Here is a 24,476-nt window from a genome sequence, read left to right as displayed (position 1 = left end):
AATATATGTTGAATTTATATGTGCCTTTTTTCTTTACTCTTACTCTAGTTTTGGAATGATTCCCACCACACCTCTCCCCATTCACACTCCACTAATGCCCAGCCAGAGCATCGACATCTCTCTCCCTCTCAACACCATCGGGCCTGTGATGAAAATGGACCCACTCAACAACCTACAGGTACATTTCTGCTCTTTGCTATGTGCTTTCTTACTCCCAAACACCCACAAACACTCTTAAAGTCTGCTCTCTCAATTAATCATCCCACAGGAAATGACACATTTGAAATGTGCTGTTAATGTATAAATGACATTATGACACCGCAAGTGTGTTTGTCTGTCTGATTATTTCAGTCAGTTGTCCCATATGCTTCATTAGTCACTGAGATCATTAGTGTGGCTGCAGCTGCAAAACATTACATTTTATGCCTTTAAACTCTGCAGATAATGAGTACTTGCCAGCGGCGTCTAGCCTACTAATAATGCTAATCAATCAGATACAAATGTCATTATTAATCATCATTACATGCTGTGCCGGATTCTGGCATACAGTTGATGATATTGATACTGCCCTACAAAGTCAAAACGCAGTAACACAGTGAAACTAGGGAAAAAGGCTTCAGAGTAGGGCTGAACGATGTATCGGCTGCCAATATTTATCGGACAGTTATTTTATTTTTTTTATCCCCTTATTCTCCCAATTTGGAATGCCCAATTCCCACTACTTAGTAGGTCCTCATAGTGGCATGGTTACTCACCTCAATCCGGATGGCGGAGGACAAGTCTCAGTTGCCTCCGCTTCTGAGACAGTCAATCCATGCATCTTATTACATGGCTCATTGTGCATGACACCATGGAGACTCACAGCGCGGGAGGCTCATGCTACTCTCCGCGATCCACACAAAACTTACCACCCGCCCCATTGAGAGTGAGAAACCCTAATCGCGACCTCGAGGAGGTTACCCCATGTGACTCTACCCTCCCTAGCAGCTGGGCCAATTTGGTTGCTTAGGAGACCTGGCTGGAGTCACTCAGCACGCTCTGGATTCGAACTTGTGACTCCAGGGGTGGTAGTCAGCATCATTACTCGCTGAGCTACCCAGGTGCCCCTATCGGGCAATTATTGACCAATTGAAAACCATCTGTATATTGGTTATGAGCATGAAAATGCCAATATGAAAAACCGATGGTTTCTTTATAATTAATTAGTAACACACTTTGTTAAAACTCTGTGAATTTAAATGGCAATTTAAATTCAGCCACAATATGTAGAAGGGTTGGCACTCCTAAGAACACGTAATATTTCATTTTTATTCTTTCTCGTTCTCACATTAATGCGGAAGAAATGCCATAAATGGACGTGGCAAGCAGCACTTAACTATAGGATACATGATGAGGGAAACCATCCAAAACACTTTAAAACCAGCAGACTGGTTTTTTTTTTTTCATGATGTGGTTGAAATTTTGTGGAATTGACCAACATATGTATTGGTATGAATTTGTAATGTTTTATTTTATACAGTACATAGATGCAAAATGTGAGTTGTGGTGTGACAGATGGGTTTGGCTCAACTACGCTCAGATTCAGAGAAAACGGAATGTGAAAATTGCAGTAACTACAAAATCCAAACTGAAACCAAGTACATTTAAAGCCATTTTTTCTCAGTTTCAGTTTTGGCGTAGTTACTGCATTTTGCCTTTTGTAGGGCAGTGTAATACTACAATAAAAGGATTTCAACATAAGTAATTGTGTTCGTGTTGTGGATGGTGTGTCTAATCGTGTCTGTTCTAGCTTAGGGCTACATTGTTCCTGCCCCATCAGTTCGACTACAGTGTGTCAATTCTCACTCTGTTTATCTCTGGATGGGTGTCCAGCAGTGTTCCTACCTGTAGCATCACACCATAATGACACATCATATTTCTTCCACCATTTCCCCACGTCTCTATTTCTCTCCCTGTGACATCCTGCTGGTTTGCTCTTTTTTTTTCCTTTCTGTGCCCCCTATTTTAGGAAGCCCTTATTCTTTCTATCACTCCATTTTTTTCTCCTGTCCTCTTTATTGTTGGTTTGTGTGGGGCAGCAGGCATTTGGCTGTTCAGTAATAATCAGATCTGCCTGTGGAGCTTTTATGACTGCAGTGTGAATGGGTTCAGCTTTCTCATATGCTAAAGAGTCAGCAGGGTGAACCGCAACTGAATGCTTCATAGAGCGGCAGGAAAACTTTGACCTGTCCATGTCCCCCATTATTATGAGCCAGCCTTAAAGGGATAGTTCACCCAGAAATATTAATTCTCTAATCATTTACTCACCCTCATGCATCCCAGATGTGTATGACTTTCTTTCTTCTGCAGAATGCAAACAAAGATTTTTAGAAGAACATTTCAGCTCTGTATGTCCATATAATGTAAGAGGATGGTGATCAGCACAATCAAAATAAACGTAATCCATATGACGAATGTTGAAGTCACCCACGATTAAAGCTCTGTCCACAGTAACTACTAGATCTGACAGAAAATCTGCAAATTCTCTAAGGAAATCAGAATATGACCCTGGTGGTCTATTTATTGTAGCAAGAACAAAAGACAACAGAGATTTTTTTATTTAAACCTGTTTAGAAGCAGTCATAATTTTTGCTATTCTGTTTGTGCTGCCAGTGGTACAGAAATTACACACAGCAGCTGTAAAATACCCATCAGCACACATTCCTAAATCCTTCATAATCAATATTACAGTGGAACAGTTATCCAGTACAACTTCAACAACTTTAATACCTAACTGAAGAACTGAAGGATCTTTCCTGACCTGAGCTGACTGTCGTGACTGTTTTGTCATGAACTCTATTTGTAGTGGTACATGGCGGATTATGCTGATGATGTTCCAATTAATGCCTTCGTAAAAGCTTTTCTTAACTAACATGGAGCAGCTTATTAAATGGTGCACCTGCTGGGATGAACGGAGGTGAAGATGCTGCTGAATTCTAAACAGTAGACATATGATTAGCCCCAGAGACTACCTTCTCTTATCAAACTCTTTTGAGCTAATGCGTTTTAGCACTTTTTTGTCTTGATCAAAGCAGTGCTGTTTTCTTTTATATTTACAATAAAATGCTTGACTCAGCTCCCCTTTCAATCTGGAAGAAATAAAAGTAGCCTTACAGGGGAAACATATTATTTAACTATTTTAATAAACCTTTAAAACCAAAACTTAACATGTAAGAGACCAGATTTATAGCTTGTTGCTTCTTCTGAGTTTCCTTGATTATGGTAACATTAAGTTCTTTGTTGTGATATGATCGCAAGTGGTCAGCCGAGACATGCATTACAAATGTATCTCTGGTCTCTTAGTTCATGAATACATTGATTGCTTACTTAATTACTGAATCACAGCATGCGGAAAATGCACAGAAATGTAAAAAATAAAAAGCATAAAAAATATGGCACTTTAACTCTCTAAAATTCTTGAATTTTGATCTTGCCACAAACATTTCAAGCAAATGCTCTATTTTAACTGGGTACCTGTATTAAATTAACTCTGATGTGCGTGCTACATAATTGACATTTGTTAATTTTGCTTCAATGCAAAATGTATTATTGTTACTTCTAATGTCCATTTCTGTGCAGAAAGCACTTTTTCCATTTTGCATATATTAAAGAGACCGTATCAAGAGACCCTCATACAGTGGAATATTTTGAAGTGTGTTTAAATGTCTAACCACTCAACTCTTCTCATTGCAGGTGGCCGTGAAAAACAGTATTGATGTGTTCTACTATAGCACGCTGATTCCTCTCAACATCTTCTTTGTGGAAGATGGCAAAATGGGTACGAGCACTACGCACACACACACACACACATGCTGGCCTCTAAATACAGCACACTGTTTCACAGTGTGAGGTTTTGGTTGCGCTTGAGCTTTATAAATACGTGTAGTCTTAAATCAGAATGACAACCTTTACCTCTCTATATTTTGGTTGTTCCTCTTTGCCTCAACAGAGCGTCAAGTGTTTTTGGCCACATGGAAGGACATTCCAAATGAGAACGAACTGCAATACCAGATCAAAGAATGCCACTTAAATGCAGGTGAGATTATCTAGTCCTAATTAACATGTGTGACTTATAGGGATGCCGTGGTTATACGGTTTTACTATTAACCACGATTAAAAATGGCACTGTTAATTTAACCGTAAGAATGTGAACATGTTGCACATGCACAATAATCTTACAGTTATGCACCTTTGAAGCACTCCGGTTACATTGAAGCACATCACTGAGCTTGGGATGCGCATAAGCGGTGTCGTTCCCTAGATTGAAGCGTCTCTTATTATATACCTCCTATTTTTTTTTTTTTTTGTGCATTTATCAGTTTTCTTATTGTATGGCTGCCCTAAGCGTCCACATATCCCCCAGAATTACGTCCACTAAGACGTCCAATTGTGATATGTGCATTTTTTGCATCAGTGCTGATGCATAATAAGAAAATTATCAAATAATCGTAAAAACGGTTAACCTAGAATTTCTTTCTCAGATAGTAATCTAACCGTCAGAAACTCACACTGCGGCATCCCTAGTGACTCATGAATTGTGAGTTAAAGTCTTAAAATTTCAGTTTTCCAAATTTAAGCCCAAGAAGTCTTAAACATCATAAATGGTATAAAAAAAGTCTTATTTATCATCATAAATTTGAGGATGGAAAGACAGGAATCCCAATATGGCCTAATGTAATTTTTAAACTACATAGGGCTACGATTTAATTAATTATATTTTTTGCATGTGCTGCATGATTCAAAGTGAAGAAGCTGCGCTTTTGGGCGTTCTCCAAGCACGCAGGGGGCTCATGATTAGGGCTGCAACAACTAATCGATAAAATCGATTATTATCTATAATGGAAATCATCAACAACTTATTTAATTATTGATTAGTTGGATATATGCCGTGAGCACAGAGAAGATCCGTCAGTGACGTAAATTTACAGCCCGATGGAAAATGTGTTGCAAGTCTGATCCATGGCAGCTCCACCTCGCAACTTACAGGACTCGAAGGATCTGCTGCTAATGTCTTGGTGCCAGATACCACAGGACACCTTCAGGGGTCTTGTAGAGTCCATGCCTTGGCGGGTCGGTGCTGTTTTGGTGGCACACGGAGGACCAACAGCATATTAGGCAGGTGGTCATAATGTTTTGGCTCATCAGTGTAGTTTGAAAATGCAATTGATTTGGCTACGTTTGTGCCTCTCATCCAGACTCAGAGTTTTCTTCCACCGAAAATGCTCTCAATTTCCGCGCACTTTGGAAAACAATGACGTTAGGAAACTGAAAATGGAGTTTTCAAATGTAAACAAATTAGTGTGAACGTGGCCTCAATTAGGATGATTTTGTACTAAAATATGTTGCATCATGAAATCTGAAATTTGCTTTGATTAGAAAATATAGGTACATTTTGTAACAATTTTACAACTGGAAATAGGTCAAGATTTGTATTGTAAAAAATGAACATGTAATACATTGCGGTATTTTATATATATATTTATATATATTAATTTACATTAATAATCATCAGATCAATACATCAAGGCTTTTTTTACACCCTTAGTATCAAAGCTTGTTGTTCAAGGTGCACCAGTAACAAGCAGCTAAACAAGGTTTATTTATGAATGTAACATCAGAATGCTTTGATATTAAGCCATCCATTTTTTTTAATTGTTTGTTTTAAAGCTTTATGAAAACCTTTATTCTCCACTAAGTAGCGTTAGTTTTAAGAGCAAGCAGAATGAGTGTCTCGATGGAAGAAAAAAAGAATTCTCTACATTTTGTTATTGTTTATAGTGAATTATTTAGTCTGTTGGCAATGTAAAAATCTTGTGGAGATTTAATGAAGAGATGATATGTAGAGGGCTGTGCACAGACTGACAGAGCTGGTTTATTTCAAGGCTTATCAGCTCGCTATTTGTATTCATCAGCCTGGAGCGAATTTGAGCATACAGCAGCAGACAGAGAGAATAAAGGAGGGGGAATGTGGGAGTGTATACAGGGACCAGCGCAGCAAGCCTGTTTCACTCTCTGAAATGAATGATCAGATCATGCCCAGAGGTGCCTAAATCACCAGCAGTCAGACAATCTCACCTCACCGCCTTTCATCTGTACTCTCGTTTTAGCAAGCACACACATGGCACATGCAAGCTAGATTTTTATCTATGCACAAAAAAGCAATTGCATGCTGATAACATGGTATGTCTTGTATACTGAAATGCTTACAAGTAGGGTTGGGCAATATGACCAAAACCTTTAGCATGGTTTATGTAATTTTATACCACAGTAACGGTATATTCAATGAAAAAGGGGTTATATTTTTACACCATGTAGGTAATGCCTATTTTTGGATAATCTAGTAAATTCAGTACTTTACAAATTAAAGAGAGGTTATTTCATTTGATTTATTTATTTATTTATTTTTAAATGAAAAGATAAGATTATTCATGAGAAAACAGTTAAACAATATTGATGTAGATACACTATATTGCCAAAAGTATTCGCTCACCCATCCAAATAATTGAATTCAGGTGTTCCAATCACTTCCATGGCCACAGGTGTATAAAATGAAGCACCTAGGCATGCAGACTGCTTCTACAAACATTTGTGAAAGAATGGGCTGCTCTCAGGAGCTCAGTGAATTCCAGCGTGGTATTGTGATATGATGCCACCTGTGCAACAAGTCCAGTCGTGAAATTTCCTCGCTACTAAATATTCCACAGTCAACTGTCAGTGGTATTATAACAAAGTGGAAGCGATTGGGAATGACAGCAACTCAGCCACGAAGTGATAGGCCACGTAAAATGACAGAGCGGGGTCAGCGGATGCTGAGGCGCATAGTGCGCAGAGGTCGCCAACTTTCTGCAGAGTCAATCGCTACAGACCTCCAAAGTTCATGTGGCCTTCAGATTAGCTCAAGAACAGTGCGTAGAGAGCTTCATGGAATGGGTTTCCATGGCCGAGCAGCTGCATCCAAGCCATACAACACCAAGTGCAATGCAGAGTGTCAGATGCAGTGGTGTAAAGCACGCCGCCACTGGACTCTAGAGCAGTGGAGACACGTTCTCTGGAGTGACGAATCACGCTTTCTCCATCTGGCAATCTGATGGACGAGTCTGGGTTTGGCGGTTGCCAGGAGAACGGTACTTGTCTGACTGCATTGTGCCAACTGTGAAGTTTGGTGGAGGGGGGATTATGGTGTGGGGTTGTTTTTCAGGAGCTGGGCTTGGCCCCTAAGTTCCAGTGAAAGGAACTCTGAATGCTTCAGCATACCAAGAGATTTTGGACAATTCCATGCTCCCAACTTTGTGGGAACAGTTTGGGAATGGCCCCTTCCTGTTCCAACATGACTGCGCACCAGTGCACAAAGCAAGGTCCAAAAAGACATAGATGAGCGAGTTTGGTGTGGAAGAACTTGACTGGCCTGCACAGAGTCCTGACCTCAACCCGATAGAGAACCTTTGGGATGAATTAGAGTGAAGACTGCGAGCCAGGCCTTCTCGTCCAACATCAGTGTCTGACCTCACAAATGTGCTTCTGGAGGAATGGTCAAAAATTCCCATAAACACACTCCTAAACCTTGTGGAAAGCCTTCCCAGAAGAGTTGAAGCTGTTATAGCTGCAAAGGGTGGGCCGACGTCATATTAAACCCTATGGATTAAGAATGGGATGTCACTTAAGTTCATATGCGTCTAAAGGCAGATGAGCGAATACTTTGGCAATATAGTGTATAAAGATAGTTGATATGTGCACCACTGTGACTGTATGTTAATTGAAAGCAGTGTTGCCAGATCTCGCAAGAGAAACAAGTGGCCTGGTTTGGAAAAGCAAGTAAAAAAATTTGACTGTATTCTAGAGATAAACGCCTCAAAAAAACGCAACCTGCAACCTCATGAAAAATCCAGCCTGAAGTTGCTTATAATAAGTTCAGGTTTATTAGTGTTTATGAGCATGTTGCGATGAATAGACTGCTGTTGTGATATGCCACAGGATCTCATCTGCAGTGTGAACACAAGATGTGGACACGGCACAACACCTTAGCATTGTGTCTGCATGTGTTCTGTATTTGACCCCATTCATCACCTCTCTCTCTCTCTCTCTCTCTCTCAAATGTCTTCAGGACATTATGTGTTTATACTTTATATTTTGTGGCTAGACTCACAGGATTGACAGCTGTAGTGGCAGTAGTGTGTGCAGTCAGTGTAAACTGGAGCTCTTTAGCCCAGTGAGGAACAGTACACTCCACATGAGCCTCACCTGCTGTCGTCACCTGCTTCTGTGGCTTATATAACCACAGACTGTCACTGTCCCAGGTAGGGATGTGCATGAGTACTCGGGTACTCAGACGTGGCAGCAATGATCAGTCATGAAAACGATGATCGATGGTGATCATGCATGATGTGACTTTTCACTTAATTCGAAATTTAGTGACAATTACCTGACAACTAAACACAAACGTGTCAAAGGGGGAGCTTATTTTTAATTTTGAGATTGATTACGTTGTGGTTTTTAGGGGCAAATTGATTGTCAGAGATGTCTCATAGAAACCAAACTGATATACGATGCTGTAATTAACCGTGTTTTGAACACCTGTCTCTGCAAAACGTTTGCTAAACACATTTTATTATCCTTTAATGTAAGAACTTTGACTTGTTAATGGATTTTATTTAATAAAAGTGAATGTTTGTCACTGATTGTAAACCTCGCTGCCCTGGGTGCCAAAATGTTTGCGTGCCATAACACACACCTGCATCTCGACGAAATGGGAGTTGAAGATTTCCGCATGAGTTTCCAAGTTAGAAGTCCGACATAATGCGTCATTCCGTTGCACTTTCCTCAGTTGAAAGGTGGAAATTCCGACTCTCCGAGTTGAAAGGAACGCTTCATGATTCATCACAGCAACAACAATATGGAGCATTGCGGCTTTCCCCACAGGAGCGAACACTTGGGGAGCACACACACACCAGGCTTGTGACAGTGGACTCAACGTGCTGAAGCAGCGCATATACAGCAGGCGAGTGTTTCAAACAGCTAGAGAGAGCACAGCTAAATGGAACAGAATGCAGCGTCTTCAAAACTGAACTTCAACTTAACACGCATATTAAAAACGCAATGGTTATGATATCTCCTGTTAAGCCAACCACGATTTGAAAATAGACGGTTCAGACAGTCACTAAAAAAATGGTGCGCACTTACTAAGATTACTATGGTGACCTGAAGGAAGAACAGACAGACGCGTGTTGTGCACATTCTTCCATTGAGGGCAGCGAATCTTCACATAATGACAAAATATGATGCATTATATTTTGATTATGCAATCTTTTGTACATTTTGTAACAGATTATTTTATAACAGCCTATAATAATCAATAGATGATACACTGGAACAACAAGACGTAATGCAACAGCCAAAGATGTTTGTCAGACATGTTATTGTATACAGTTATGTACATGTCATTGCCCCTCGAGTACTCGAGTAATAAGTCCAAGTACTCGAGTAGACAAATGACCAAAATGCCCATCCTTAGTCCCAGGACTTCTCTCTCTCTCTCTCTCTCTCTTTCTCTCTCTCTCTCTCTCATACATATATGTAAATCTTATCCATTTTCTGTCTCCTTTAATAGCTTTTTTCCCTCCAATCCATCTTTCTTTCTCTACAAACACTTCATTGCATTTTATTGTGTCCCTTTTACATTGCTCTTTCATTGTTTGTTCCCCATCCTTTTATTTCTGTGCTTGTCAGTCTCTTTTGCCAGGGGCTTCATAATATCCTCTCTCTCTTTCCTTGCTTTCTGATGCTCTCCCAGTGAGATGATACAGCTCAGGAGTGTCAGATTCCAGAACAGCATCATCAAGGATCAGGGCTTTCATAGATTGATGTGTAAAAATAATTTTAAGACATCAAGGTACATTCAAAGATTCCTCTTAGTGTAGTACATAGAGTAGAACTCTGCTGTGAGGTGTAGTAATTAAACGTCTGATGTTCAAAGTGGTTTAGTATGTGTTTCCTCTTATAAAGAAGACTATTGTAATACAGTGAACAATGGGAATGGAATGTTAGTCATCATTGACAAAAATTAGAATTACCAAAAAAAAAACAACATCTGTGTACATTACGGTAATGATCATTTGTGGGGAAATGTGCTTAATTGTCATGAAAATAAAATAAAAATGCAAAAAAGTTGCACACTAGCAAGAAATGTCTATAATCTTGTTGATTAACCATGTGCTTGTGATATTGGCAGATACGGTGTCAGGCAAACTGCAGAACAACAACATCTACACCATCGCCAAGAGGAACGTGGAAGGCCAGGACATGCTTTACCAGTCGCTTAAACTCACCAACGGGATCTGGATACTGGCTGAACTCCGCATTCAACCTGGCAATCCCAATTACACGGTAATTACTCTAAGCACAAAGATTAACTCATGTATGCAACTGAAGTCTGACTCAAGCGACACATGCCAGTTTGACACAAAAGAGGAACAAATATTTTATCTCCTGACAAACAGAACACTTTTCACATTGTCAAGAACTTATACAAGGACACTCATCATCCCCAGTTTAATAGAAAACTATTGTCAATTGAGAGTCCTAATATAAAGACAAAAGCTTTGTTATTTTTACATACACCACGCCACTCCAAGGTTTCACCGCACTGTTTGCACTAAGTAATTCTGTGGTCCAGACGTCATAGAAATCTGAAGATCAAGCTCTTTTAACATGATAAATGGATGACCCTTAAAGCCATTCTTTCTGCTTGACTTGCTTCTCTTACGCATTAAATAGGATGGTCAAAAGACCTGTAAAGCATTCAGAATTGTCACTAAAGGCTGAAGTATTAATTTACTACAGTTTCAGCTCCTTGAGCCCCAATGCCCTTTTGATTCTATTGTAGCCTCTTTTAAACTCGTGTAGGTCTGTCGCGATTTATTAAATGATCATCTGATTGCGGTTATTTAATCTAACCGTGGTTATTTGAGATGACTGTGATTATTGTGCACTTCAAATTCCAGTCACATTTTAATACCTAAATAAAGGAATTTTAAACGAATATAAATAAATGCCATGAACGGAGCGTTTGTGTGGCATTCAGTTGAACACCGAGTGCCACTGAGCTGCAACGCGGACATCAACCGAGAGCAGCAGCTGTCCGGAAGAGCATGTGAAATGCTTCTCAAACGCTCTGATGCGTGCACCGTCAGCAGAAGCTTGCGCCAAACTCCCACAAAAAAATATAAATGAACAAAGGTAAACGTTGATAGTGAATGCAAAGTGCTCTGGTTTCACTTTAATTTAACGATCGGATTATGGCAAATGTTCCTGGTCAAAGCGGGTTTATTCACACATTGTTAATGATACAGAGGTGACACATGCTTCCTCTATTTCTGTGGAGTGATCAAATGATTACATGAAATCTCAAAGGTTTTGCTTCGTGAGAAATAAGGGCTCGTGGGTTTCATCAAAGAGCATTAAAATAACTTGTCAAAGTGAATTAGGACAGACATATACTATTGCTTAATTTAACATAATATTCTGTTATATAATATAAATGTAAAAAAAATATATTTTGTATTTATATTTAAATTTTATAAATGTATACACAGTTTTACATACAGTTAGGTTGAAGTCATTAAAACTAATTTTTTAACCACCAGTCAAATCAAACTATAGTTTTGGCAAGTCGTTTAGGACATCTACTTTGTGCATGACACGAGTAATTTTTCCAACAATTGTTTACAGACAGATTGTTTCACTTTTAATTGAGTATATCACAATTCCAGTGTGTCAGAAGTTTACATACACTGTTAACTGTGCCTTTAAGCAGAAAATGATGTCAAGCCTTTAGGTAATTAGCCAATTAGGCTAATTGGAGTCAATTGGAGGTGTACCTGTGGATGTATTTTAAGATCTACCTTCAAACTCAGTGCCTCTTTGCTCAAGAGACCACTGCAAAAGGATCAGTATCTCTGGATTTCTCTGTATGTGTTTCTGTAAAATTAAAAAAAAAATTATATTCTAGACAAAAATTCCTGACAACATTTCTCCCAAATTCCAAATAAAAATATTGTCATTTAGAGCATTTATTTGCAGAAAATGACAACTGGTGAAAAATAACTAAAAAGATGCAGTGTTTTCAGACCTCGAATAATGCAAAGAAAACAAGTTCATATTCATTTTTAAACAACACAATACTAATGTTTTAACTTAGGAAGAGTTCAGAAATCAATATTTGACCAGTTGTCATTTTCTGCAAATAAATGCTCTTAATGACAATATTTTAATTTGGAATTTGGGAATAACATATTTTAATGTCTTTCATATAGTTTCAAAGCCTTAAAAGGAAATTTTATATCCCAATTGTATTATTTGATTTATATATTTGAAGTTAAATATGTAAAAATGACTTAAGATGTACGAAGCACACTTGCGCCTTAAGAAATATAACAATTTATTTGACAATTAATCGTGAAAGCCCTAAAGGGACAGTTCATCCTCATAGCCCTCAAACAGACAATAGCCAAAATCACAATTATTTGTTTGACAATTAATCATCAGCCAAATTTCATAATCGTGACAGCCCTACTCGTGTCTCATTAACTCATCAAATCCTTAGTAATGCGTGTTGTACTCTTTAATGTTCTTTGTGAAGTGTTTTCACAAGTTGCATTATTCATGTCCTTGGATCTGTGCTGTTACATAAAAAGAGCTCCTATTGAATGGCAGTGTGCTTTTTTCAAATTAACCATTTTTATTGATTCACATATTTGAACATAGAAAAACAAAACATACAGTTGTGCTCAAAAGTTTGCATACCCTGGCAGAAATTGTGAAATTTTGGCATTGATTTTGAAAATATGACTGATCATGCAAAAAAACTGTCTTTTATTTAAGGATAGTGATCATATGAAGCCATTTATTATCACATAGTTGTTTGGCTCCTTTTTAAATCATAATGATAACAGAAATCACCCAAATGGCCCTGATTAAAAGTTTACATACCCTTGAATGTTTGGCCTTGTTACAGACACACAAGGTGACACACACAGGTTTAAATGTCAATTAAAGGTTAATTTCCCACACCTGTGGCTTTTTAAATTGCAATTAGTGTCTGTGTATAAACAGTCAATGAGTTTGTTAGCTCTCACGTGGATGCACTGAGCAGGCTAGATACTGAGCCATGGGGAGCAGAAAAGAACTGTCAAAAGACCTGCATAAGAAGGTAATGGAACTTTATAAAGATGGAAAAGGATATAAAAAGATATCCAAAGCCTTGAAAATGCCAGTTAGTACTGTTCAATCACTTATAAAGAAGTGGAAAATTCAGGGATCTCTTGATACCAAGCCAAAGTCAGGTAGACCAAGAAAGATTTCAGGCACAACTGCCAGAAGAATTGTTCGGGATACAAAGAAAAACCCACAGGTAACCTCAGGAAAAATACAGGCTGCTCTGGAAAAAGACAGTGTGGTTGTTTCAAGGAGTGAAACTAACAAACACAATTTCTGCCAGGGTATGCAAACTTTTGAGCACAACTGTATAAACACAGAATCAACTTTTACCCCCACTATTACCCCTCCCCCTCCCAAAACCCAATCCCACCATGGCTCCCAACAAAATCCCAGTGGTCGTACATGATATAGACACACACACACAAAAAAAAAATAATAATCATGCATCCATAAATGACAGATATCCGCACCATTTCTCCACGAACAAGTTAAACTTCCCCAGTCTGGCAGTGTGCTTTTTGTATTGATGTGGCATTATCTGTTCAAGATTTGAAAAATCACAAAGAAATAAAGTTTATCCAAAATGTAAAATTCTGTCAGCATGTATATAGTGAATGACAAAAAGACTGGAAGACTGGAAAATTAGAGCACTGGAACAGCCCCGATTTACTAAGATCCCAAATAACAAGTATTTATTTGTGTATCAAATTGTGTGCGGTATGCGTCGTAGGTGTATCGTGGGTGATTTATTAAGAAAAACTGCAAATAAATACAATTGCAAATATTTTGGACACAAAAAGAGGCTTTTTCGATACACACTCACTCACAGTAAGCCTATGGCTCTCACTAAATATCATTTTTTGTTTTTTCAATATGGCATTTATTAATATAAATGTTTATTTATAGGATTATACAGTACTGTGCGAACGTCTTGGGTACAAAAGATGTTTCACAAAAGCATTTGTCTTAAGATGGTTATTTATATCTTCAGCTTTAGTGTGTCAATAGGAAATGTAAATGTTAGACTCCCAAACATTACATTTGCAAATAGAAAAGATTAGAATAGAAGAACAGGGAGCCCTGCAACAGATGTCATGGCCCCTACAAAGCCCCCCACTGAACATCGTGTCAGTCTGAGATTACATAAAGAGACAGAACCAAATGAGACTAAATAGATAGAAGAACTGTGGTGAATTCTCCAAGAAGCTTGGAACATCCTATCTGCCAACAACCAAGAAAAACTGTCCAGGTGTACCTAGGAGAATCGGTGCTAAATATTGATTTAGCTTTTTTATGTTTCTGGACTTTGTTAATTGATAAATAAAAACTATTTATGGCATTATTTTTTAAGAAATCCTCACTATGCAAAAATTTTCACAAGTGCATACAACTTTTGCACAGTACTGTATAATATCATAAAATCCCTACTATTTAGCAAGTGTAAGAGTAGTTGATGAGAATACCTGTGTATGACACTCTTCTTCTGAAATGTTTCAGAAAGATTGCGGAGCACAGGATGAAATTGCCTCCATTCATACTTCACAAAGAAGAAAATACAATATTATTTACCATATTTTTTGGAAAATACGTCACATTTTTTTTTTCAACATCTGAAAGAACTTATTGCAAATATCAGAAATAATAATAGATACAGTCACTAACGTTAATGAATTAATAGAATAAAACAGGCATATTGTTTTACTCACAGAATAAAAGCTGTTAATTTATATATAGCATAGAGTTGAATATGTTATAAACAGATGTGGCTTATTTGTCATTATTTTCATGAAACATAAACAGAATATGAAAAAATGTTACACACGATTACTTAAAGCAGATGCTCCTGATAAAAACAAGTGTGATACGAGATCCTGAAATAATCTTCAGGGAGCATGTTTTGACATGTTGAGCATTTGAAGAGAAGTCAGGATGCTGATCCCGGGTCCTAGTGCCTAACCCAGGAAACCTCTGTCAGTGCAACTTAAGCCAGTGTCAGACAAGCAGACTCAGAACACTCGTTTTGCTGCGATCAACACTCTCTGATTGCTGTAGGTTATCCAGGCTTCACAGCTGTAGAGGACTGTGGAAATGCAGACAGCTTGATAGACAGACATTTTGGTGCAAAGTTTGAGATATTTATTTGTGAAGACCCTTCGTCTGAGCTTTCTAAATGCAGCTGAGGCTTGTTTAATTCGGTTTTCAACCGCAATAAAGACGGTTGCCAGGAGCTCCATTGGCAAACCACCTCAGTCTTGTTTATAGTAATGGATAGTCCCATCCTGCTGTAAACTCTGACTTTTACAGAAAGAATGGACTGAAGATCTTCTGTAGTTTGGGCCGCAAGAGCGCAGTCATCAGAGTACTGCAGCTCTAAAACCCGGTCTGTAGACAGCTTGGTAGTTGCTTGAAGCCTCCTGATGTTAAACAAGTTTCCATCCAGCCTATGATCCTCTGCAACACCATTAATTTCTTCAAGCTCCTTGTGGAGAAGCTGAGTGACACACAGGAGGAATAAATTGAAGAGCACTGGTGCCAGTACACATCCATGCCTTTGAGTGGTTCCTAGAACCGTATATTGTTTATATTCACACATTCCATGTTGCCAGTTTCGACGTTATTACTTTCTTATTTTGTCCACGAAGTGGAATGTTCCATTAGGCGCTGCAGCCTATCCAGGAGTGAGTGAGTGAGCGAGCAATATTTGGGCCCCCTTTTCTAGGCCTCTCACCATGTTTGGAATGAGCAGTGTGGTATCTAAATAGGGCTGCTCAGTCACACAAGGGTCTGCCGAGAGGATCTGCCACTCAACCCCAGATGTAAGTGACCAATACCATGTGCCACTGGCATGTAGGGCTCTGACTAGAGGCTTTCAGTTCATTCAAACCTTCCCGCATCGCCAGACACCCCATTGCTGCCAGACTTAAAACAAATTCCGAATTCAAGAAGTCCATGAAAGGTCAGAAGAGAAAACTTGTGCCACAGTGGGTGAACAGTCCCTAGTAGCCCTATGTGACTGTGAAAAGGTGAATTCTGATGGCTATGGATAGATCCAAGATGAGTCGAAATAATTTTTTGTGGTAATGAACATTATGCAACAAATGCTGTCGATTGAGTTTAACTTGTATTAAATCCGGAATATTCCTTTAATACATTCCATTCAGTCATATTAATTTGCACTCACAATTCCGTTTTTGAAATTACCTTCTGGCTTGATAAATCACTTAGCAAGTACAAGTTGATCTATTTGGATTGACATGCCCTTTATTTAGTAAATTTTGAGGCACACATCTAAATTGCAAATACATAATTACGTGGAAACACGCAAAAATTGCCAAGATGTGCTTTTTTTTGCGCATCTGAAAGACGCGATCTTTAGATGGCTTTATTAGTAGATCCGTTTGGGTCTTTTTTGATTATGCTACCAAATTTGCATGTGTTTTTATAAACGCAAACCATTAGTTAATCAGGGTCAAGTTGTAAGAATTATTTTTATGGTGCTTTTTTGTTCATTTATGAGCTTGACAGCCACTCACTGTCTGCTGTTCTTGTATGAAAACGAGCAGCATGGACATTCTGCTACATATCTGTTTGTGCTCCAATTAAAAAAATTATACAAGTTTTCGGGTGAACTAATCCTTTAATTCACACTGATATCGAGTGCGCCACTATGACGTGCGAGGCTGTGCACGCTCATTAATGAGTTAGAAAGGTGACTTTTCTGAATTGTGCATTCAGTCCTTTTCCTGCACAATTTTAAATGACACCATTATCATTCTGACAGCAAACTGCCGTAAAACTTTTGACTCGGGGGCCAAAATAAATTTTAAATACCAGTTAGAGGGAAGCATACATTTATTTGAACTTTTTGGCTAGATGTAGTTATTCATATTTTGTGAAACATTAAAACAGCCTTATAGATAATAGTAAAGCAATTTTGCTGAAAAAAATATTATTTTAAATTATTCAATTGGGTTTTTTTTTTTTCTCATCACAATGAGTAATGGGAGAGGCATTTCCAGAAAGAGTGATATACAGTGAGGTTCAAAGGTCTTGAGTTCACTAGTGCAAATGGTTCTATTTTGCATTATTCTAATTTAATTTTGTCATTACAAATATTATCAGCATAACAGTATGTTAAAAGTTGAATAAAATATTAACATTTATATTAACAATATTAACATTTAGAATTTCAGAATTTCTTAGTATTTGGTAGGCCTCTCTTTAGCTTTAATGGCAATTTGCACCTCGAGCTGACATGGACTCAACAAGTTTGTGCAAAACCTGATGATCAATGTTATCCACCATGATTTGAGAATGTTCCAAAGAGTGTCTTTTGTGCTTCAATGGAAACAAGGAAATCTGACTGTCTGTACAAAGAGTTCACATGGTCAATGTTACATTTTAGAATATTACATTTTGTTTCTTAATGTGCAGGTGCATATAAACACATTAAATTATCCATATCAGCCTTCAAACAGCAGCTACTCTCACTGTGAACGATGCTTCATAAACCTCTCAACTTGTATCAAATCGGGTGCCATATTTGAAGCTAAACTGTGAAGTACAGCAGTAAGTGTTCATCATTCTGTTGAGATCTGTACTTATATATTTTTTATAGTTCATGTGGAGCCAAACAGCATCAGTCTACTCTGAGCACACTCTCTAGTGAATAGAAATATTGTTTTGCCCAGTGAGGCAGAGATTGCAGGTAGAGTGCCTGCTATGAACTTTCACTTGGCAACAGCATGACACTGGGGACTGATACGCTGCAGCTGCACATTTGATTGTGGTTTATTATAATCATATGAGTGAGACACAAATTACAGCATCACATCCAGTAGTTCTTTCAATGCTTGTTAGACTAACACAAAGCAGTGGGTTTTACCTGCCATTCTGACCAGCTAGAAAGAAAATTCATTATCAGATCATCATGACTGTTAAACAGGAAGTAGGGCTGGGAATTATATAAAAAATGTACAATATACACTGATCAGCCACAACATTAAAACCACAATAATATTGTGTAGGTCCCCCTCATGCTGCCAAAACAGCACCAACCCGCATCTCAGAATAGCATTCTGAGATATTCTTCTCACCACAATTGTACAGAGCTGTTATCTGAGTTACTGTAGACTTTGTCTTGAATGGCCAGTCTGGCCAATCTCTGTTGACCTTTTTCATCAACAAGGTGTTTCCGTCCACAGAACTGCCACTCACTGGATGTTTTTTGTTTTTGGCACCATTCTGAGTAAATTCTAGAGACTGTTGTGTATGAAAATCCCAGGAGATCAGCAGTTACAGAAATACTCAAACCAGCCCGTCTGGCACCAACAATCACTCATGCTATTATCTAATCAGCCAATTGTATGGCAGCAGTGCAGTGTGTAAAATCATGCAGATACGGGTCAGGAGCTTCAGTCAATGTTCACATCAACCATCAGAACGGGGAAAAATGTGATCTCAATTATTTGGTCCGTGGCATGACTGTCGGTGCAAGATGGGCTGGTTTGAGTATTTCTGTAACTGCTGATCTGCTGGGATTTTCACGCACAACAGTCTCTAAAGTGTACTCAGAACGGTGCCAAAAACAAAAAACATCCAGTGAGTGGCAGTTCTGTGGACGGAAATGCCTTGTTGATGAGAGAGGTCAACAGAGAATGGCCAGACTGGTTCGAACTGACAAAGTCTATGGTAACTCAGATAACCACTCTGTACAATTGTGGTGAGAAGAAAGCTTTTCAGAATGGGTCACAATGGGGACCTAGACAATAATAGACAGGTGGTTTTGATGTTGTAGCTGATCGGTGTATATGAACCAACATTGTATATATTTGTTCATTTTTGTGATTCCATTTAGTGCCGCTAGTGGAGCAGAAATTACACACTTCAGTTTTAAGACCGTGCCAGTAGAGGTTTCATGCCCTCTACTTCTGTCGAATAAGCAGATACTTAAGAGCCTATGATTGGATCATTATTGCAGTGATTAGTATGTTTCTGCTGGCAACAATTCTTTTAACCCTAACTGATGCAGTGTGCAGCTTCTCATTTTTTAATCATGTCAGAAGACGTATTCCGTGGTCATAGAAATGTTTTTACTGTGTATCAGAAGGTGCAAATTATTGGCCTGCATCAAGCAAAAAAAACAACTAAGGAGATGCTGAAATCACTGGAATTGGGTTAAGAAATTTCCAACGCATTATTAAAACCTGGAAGGATAGTAGTGAACCGTCAGCTTAGCGGACGAAATGTGGCATATTCCAGGACGACAATGCCAAAATTCATCAGCCTCAAATTGTGAAAGAGTGGTTCAGGGAGCATGAAGAATCATTTTCACACATAAACTGGCCACCACAGGGTCCTGACCTTAACCCCATTGAAAGTCTTTGGGATGTGCTGGAGAAGACTTTACGGAGTGGTTTCACACTCCTGTCATCAATACAAGACCTCAGCCAAAAATGTATGCAACTCTGGATGGAAATAAATGTTGTGACGTTGCAAAAGATTGTTGAAACAATGCCACAATGAATGCGGTGGTTATTGACACCAAGTGCTGGGCTAAATAATGATAAATGAGAGAATTTATTTTCTGTTGCATTTAAATTTGCTCCTCAGGGCTAAGGTTGAATACAGTTCTATGGGACAGATGCTTCAGAAGACACCATATACAGTATACAGCACCAAAACTGTGCATTGTTCACTATGCCAGAAATTATATAAAACTTAAAAACCATCTAACAAAGAACATTTTATGTCTTTAATAGATTATTACCTCTTTGAGGGTTTTTAATTTTATATAGTAACTAAACAAAAGTAGGAAAGATTACCCACAATACCCAAATGACCCAACATGTGTGTGTGTGTGTGTGTGTGTGTGTATATATATATATATGTATGTATATATATGAAAATCAATGGACATGCAGATTGTCTGTGGTTGAAATGTTGTCTAATCATTTAGCTCTAATTCAAGAAATATCTTGCCGTTTTTCCACACATTTCTGAGCCTGTCTTCTACCCTGGTTTTCTGTTGGTGGTGGAGGGAACATTGGGTTGTAACAATTATAAAAAAATGTAAAGGCTGCTCTTAATTTCTCTAGCTTCATTCAAAGCTCCTTAGTGATAAACAGCTGTAGCTACAGCACAAGGAAAATCTTTTATCATAGTACTCATTCAGAGCACACATTTGTTTATTTAGTCACATTTGTAGTGAACTGTTTTTCTGTCCTTGACTTTGTATGACCCTGTACCAAAACAAGCACTTTGTTGCACATTTTTATCAGAGAATGCCATGATTATTTCAATTCTTTTCAAATTAAAAATCACTTTTTTTTTTCTGTCTGTCTATTTTTAGCTCTCTCTGAAATGCAGGGCTCCAGAGGTGTCTCAGTATGTGTTCCAGATGTACGATGCCATTCTGAAGAACTGAAGGTCTCAGTCCTCCTTTACGCCCTATCCCCCTGCCAGCTACCACCATTTCCATCGCCCAGGATCCAGTTTTACAGCTTTCTATGATTTTTTTGCCATTGTTTTCAGTCCATCCTTAGGTACCAGTTTACTTCACTGTGCCCAGGATGTGAGAATCAACTAAATGTTCTGTTCTTGCCAAATATCTTGATGTTGAAAAAGTGTAGAAGGGAATTTTGGTGCACAGTGTCCATGCGATTTATATATTTTTCATTTTAATTATACGAATGCATTGTCAGTGCTTTACCTGTGCTTACACATGCCCTGTATTTGCCATTTCAGATTTAAAAAAAGTTGTACGATTTGAGTATGTAAACAGCATTGAGCTGACATGTCTTCAGGCTGGATGAGAATGTAGCAAAGCAGGTGTCTGACTTTAAGGCACTTCCAGAAATGTGATGTGGATGTACTTTGGATGTTACCACTTGAATACCACTATATTCTGTATTTCTCAAAAATAGTCGTCATCTTTTTTTATTTACACAGTGCATTCTGACGTTATTTGCTTTTGTTTCGTTCTCAGATTCGCTACAATGTTGCTTCATGCAGGTGTAAAACAATGCAATATTAATTTGCCAGCTGTTTGGAATGAGCTTTGCATGGTTTGACCAACATGCCACATTCCTAATAATGTTTTGTGTAACTAGTTCAGCTTACCCACTTGAATTAACTCCTGTTGTTATACATTGTTCAAAAAGGTGTCAATTTAATGTGACGATAAAGAAAAATATTCAAAACTTACTTTATATCAATCTTATGAAAGTGGATCAACTAATATTTATTCCCAGATGGGTTCCATCCATATATGATGTATTGTGTTCGTGAAAGTGAGTAGGATGTTTTCCAAGAGGTTTTTGTGTAGTTCTATACTATACTTTGTAGATTTTTGTCTCCATGAGGTTAATATTACAAATAACTGCCCAAATTTTGTATACAACCTAGCTCAGCCTCAAGGTTGCTTTATACTTCAAAACTAATACACTACAATAGGGATGCAATAAAAAGAAAAGATTACCAATATAGACTCTACAATACTAGGACTGATCACTTTGATCTGTTGATTAGAGCATTTTCAGCTTGGTTTTTACTAAAACTTTACAATTCGTCTTCGTGGTGGTGCTGGTGACTAAATGTGAACTTAATTTTTTGTTGCCATAGATGCTAATGTGCCTGTGAACATGCATGCAAGCAGTGTCCAATAAACATCTGCCAGTAGAACACCTCACTGTGTATTAACCTTCCTATTAGCACCTTTGTACTGTATGTGTAAGTGTGCGTTTTGTTTTTATGATTGCCGTTTATATTGCTGATGTGATCACAGTGCATATAAACTCAGAAATGTATCTTGTATTGGTATATACAGACTGGAAAAGAAAATCTGATTATTTCTCCTCTAGGTTTGCCCTATGGATAGTTGTAATTCAAAATAAAGTCAGCTGTGTTGGCCCTCAAAATCTGAGTATGCCTTCATTGCACCCACTAAACCTTCATTATACACTACATTAGACCAGTGTTTTAGTGACAAGTTGTTTCCATTTTAATGTTCATGAGCTTATGATGTGTGTGGTCTGTGAGATCAGCTGTGCGCTGGAGGTGACGCAGGCACTCTGTGTCATAATCACTTAGGTCTGCAACAGCCTCCCAACTGAATACTGAACAGCTCTCACACCACACAGACACAGTCTGCATAATCATCATCTTTAGTGCACATTTTCCTGCCTGTCTGTATTTTTTTTTTTTCATTAAGTGCATGCCATCAAACTGTTCCATTCAGAGCATCACTTTAACACTGACAGAGCCTACATTGTCTTTCTTTATATGGTTGTTTATTTATTAGTATTTATTATGTGCCATCACATTCTGTTGGCCAAATTTATTTTTAACTTCTGTAGCTTAGTTGACAAATAACACGGTCATTAAGGTTTTCATTATTAATATTTTACCTTTACCCTGCATCCATTCAAATGGACATCACTTTTCTCTGGTGTTTTTAAATTAATATTCCGGGTTCAATTTAAGCTCGATCGGCAGCATTTGTGGCATAATGTTGAGTACCACAAAAAATTATTTCAGATTACAGTGAGGCACTTACAATGGAAGTGAATGGGGCCAATTTTTGGAGGGTTTAAAGGCGGAAATGTGCAGCTTATAATTTTATAAAAGCGGTTACATTAATTCTGTTAAAACTCGTGTATTATTTGAGCTGTAAAGTTGTTTAAATCGTCATTTTAGGGTTTACGGCAATACGACATCATGGCAACAAAGTTGTACAATTTTATATAACTTTACACACAGAAAAGGTTAGTAAGTGATTTTATCACACTAAAATCATGTCAACATGCTTATTGTTTATGTATTGTTGCTATACTTTTGAAACAGTGAGTATTTTAATGTTTATGGATTGGCCCCATTCACTTCTATAGTAAGTGCCTCACTGGAACCACGATTTTTGCTTTTTTTTTTTTTTTTTTTTAAAGAAAAGGAGGGTTGAGCAAAATAATTTTCATTACACAAATGCTGTCGTTTGAAGTTAATTTGTATTGAACCCGTAATATTCCTTTGAAGGTTTTTGTCATCTGGTGCCTGCTAAATCACAAAAAATTATTAGATGCTGCTAAATCCAACTTTTTGAACAAAAAAATAAAAAAATAAAATAAAGCAATTTTTATTTTTTCACCTTTAAAAATAAAGCATGGCAGCATGTGAAACAAGGCAAAAAAAAAAAAAAAAAAAAAAAGAAAAGAAAAAAAAGAAGCCATAATTCGGAACCAGTGTTCATTGTAGTGGACACCAGAAATAACTAAATGACTAAAATGTTAATAACTATTAAAACATTACCATAACAGTTTTATTATTATTATTATTATTATTATCATTAATGGCTGGATTAAGAGTAGAAATAAAGCATGGTAATAATTTGTGTTGCTTGAACATTATGGGAATTTTACAAATATGCCTATTAAATGCAATCTTTCAAATATGTGGTTATAAAAATGGCATGTATAAAAATTATATATATATATATATATATATATATATTAGCAATTATTCTTAAAGGTGCACTCAGTAATTTTTTCCTAAAGAAAAGTTTAACTCCTAAAGACATGAATTATAATTTTACAATATATTTGTAAAATCATGAGCACTCACATTAAAATGAAGACTCCAGTCATATCAGTAACCTTATAAAAGCTGTTTTATTCTACATGGAGGGGGTCCACACATGGGGGCGGCCATGACCAGCTGAATGCTACTCACTTAATCTCAGTAACCGTCCTGTTATTGGACACTTTCACTCACTGATTAAAGTAATCATGTCTGACTGTGAATACTACATTTCTACAATGACATCTGAAACTGAAAACTGTTGAATTTAAATGATGGTGCATCCAAGCCGCTCAGTGTCAGTGTAAGTGCGAGATGACACAAAGACAAAAGTTACTGAGTGCACCTTTAATATTGTTTTAGATCTTATTCATGACGGCGCCATATTTGATATTTGGCGGGAATGAAAACGAGTGTCTGAAGGAAAGAGGTAGATTTAATTAAATTTGAAAAAAATCTTTCCAAAGACATTTCAGTAGCCTAGATGAAAAACGTGAGACAGCACGAGTTTTCAAAATGAAATATGATGTAGGACATTTATATAGATTTCCCTTCCAATCCGTTTTCCGTCGAAAATTATATATTATAGTGGGGTCATTAAGGTATCACACTACGAAATATAAATATCGTTAAACGTCATGTCAGCTACCCAGCTA

The 24,476-nt window shown here is 37.7% G+C and overlaps 1 protein-coding gene across 1 annotated transcript in view; it reads left to right on the top strand.

Moving 5' to 3' along the window:
- The window catches only part of LOC127421317 (AP-1 complex subunit beta-1-like), a 61,926-nt gene extending 40,779 nt beyond the window's left edge, over positions 1-21,147 (top strand). Inside the window, exons 18-22 of the mRNA XM_051664317.1 lie at positions 49-178; positions 3,733-3,817; positions 3,989-4,075; positions 10,265-10,419; positions 20,603-21,147. Coding sequence (XP_051520277.1) covers positions 49-178; positions 3,733-3,817; positions 3,989-4,075; positions 10,265-10,419; positions 20,603-20,677 — 532 coding nt within the window. The 3' untranslated portion in view covers positions 20,678-21,147. The remainder of the gene's footprint in view (positions 1-48; positions 179-3,732; positions 3,818-3,988; positions 4,076-10,264; positions 10,420-20,602) is intronic.
- The last annotated feature ends 3,329 nt before the right edge of the window (positions 21,148-24,476 follow it).

Source organism: Myxocyprinus asiaticus, chromosome 3 (assembly GCF_019703515.2).
Source record: "Myxocyprinus asiaticus isolate MX2 ecotype Aquarium Trade chromosome 3, UBuf_Myxa_2, whole genome shotgun sequence".
Classification (NCBI taxonomy): domain Eukaryota; kingdom Metazoa; phylum Chordata; class Actinopteri; order Cypriniformes; family Catostomidae; genus Myxocyprinus; species Myxocyprinus asiaticus.
This window is presented reverse-complemented; position numbering and strand designations above follow the sequence as displayed.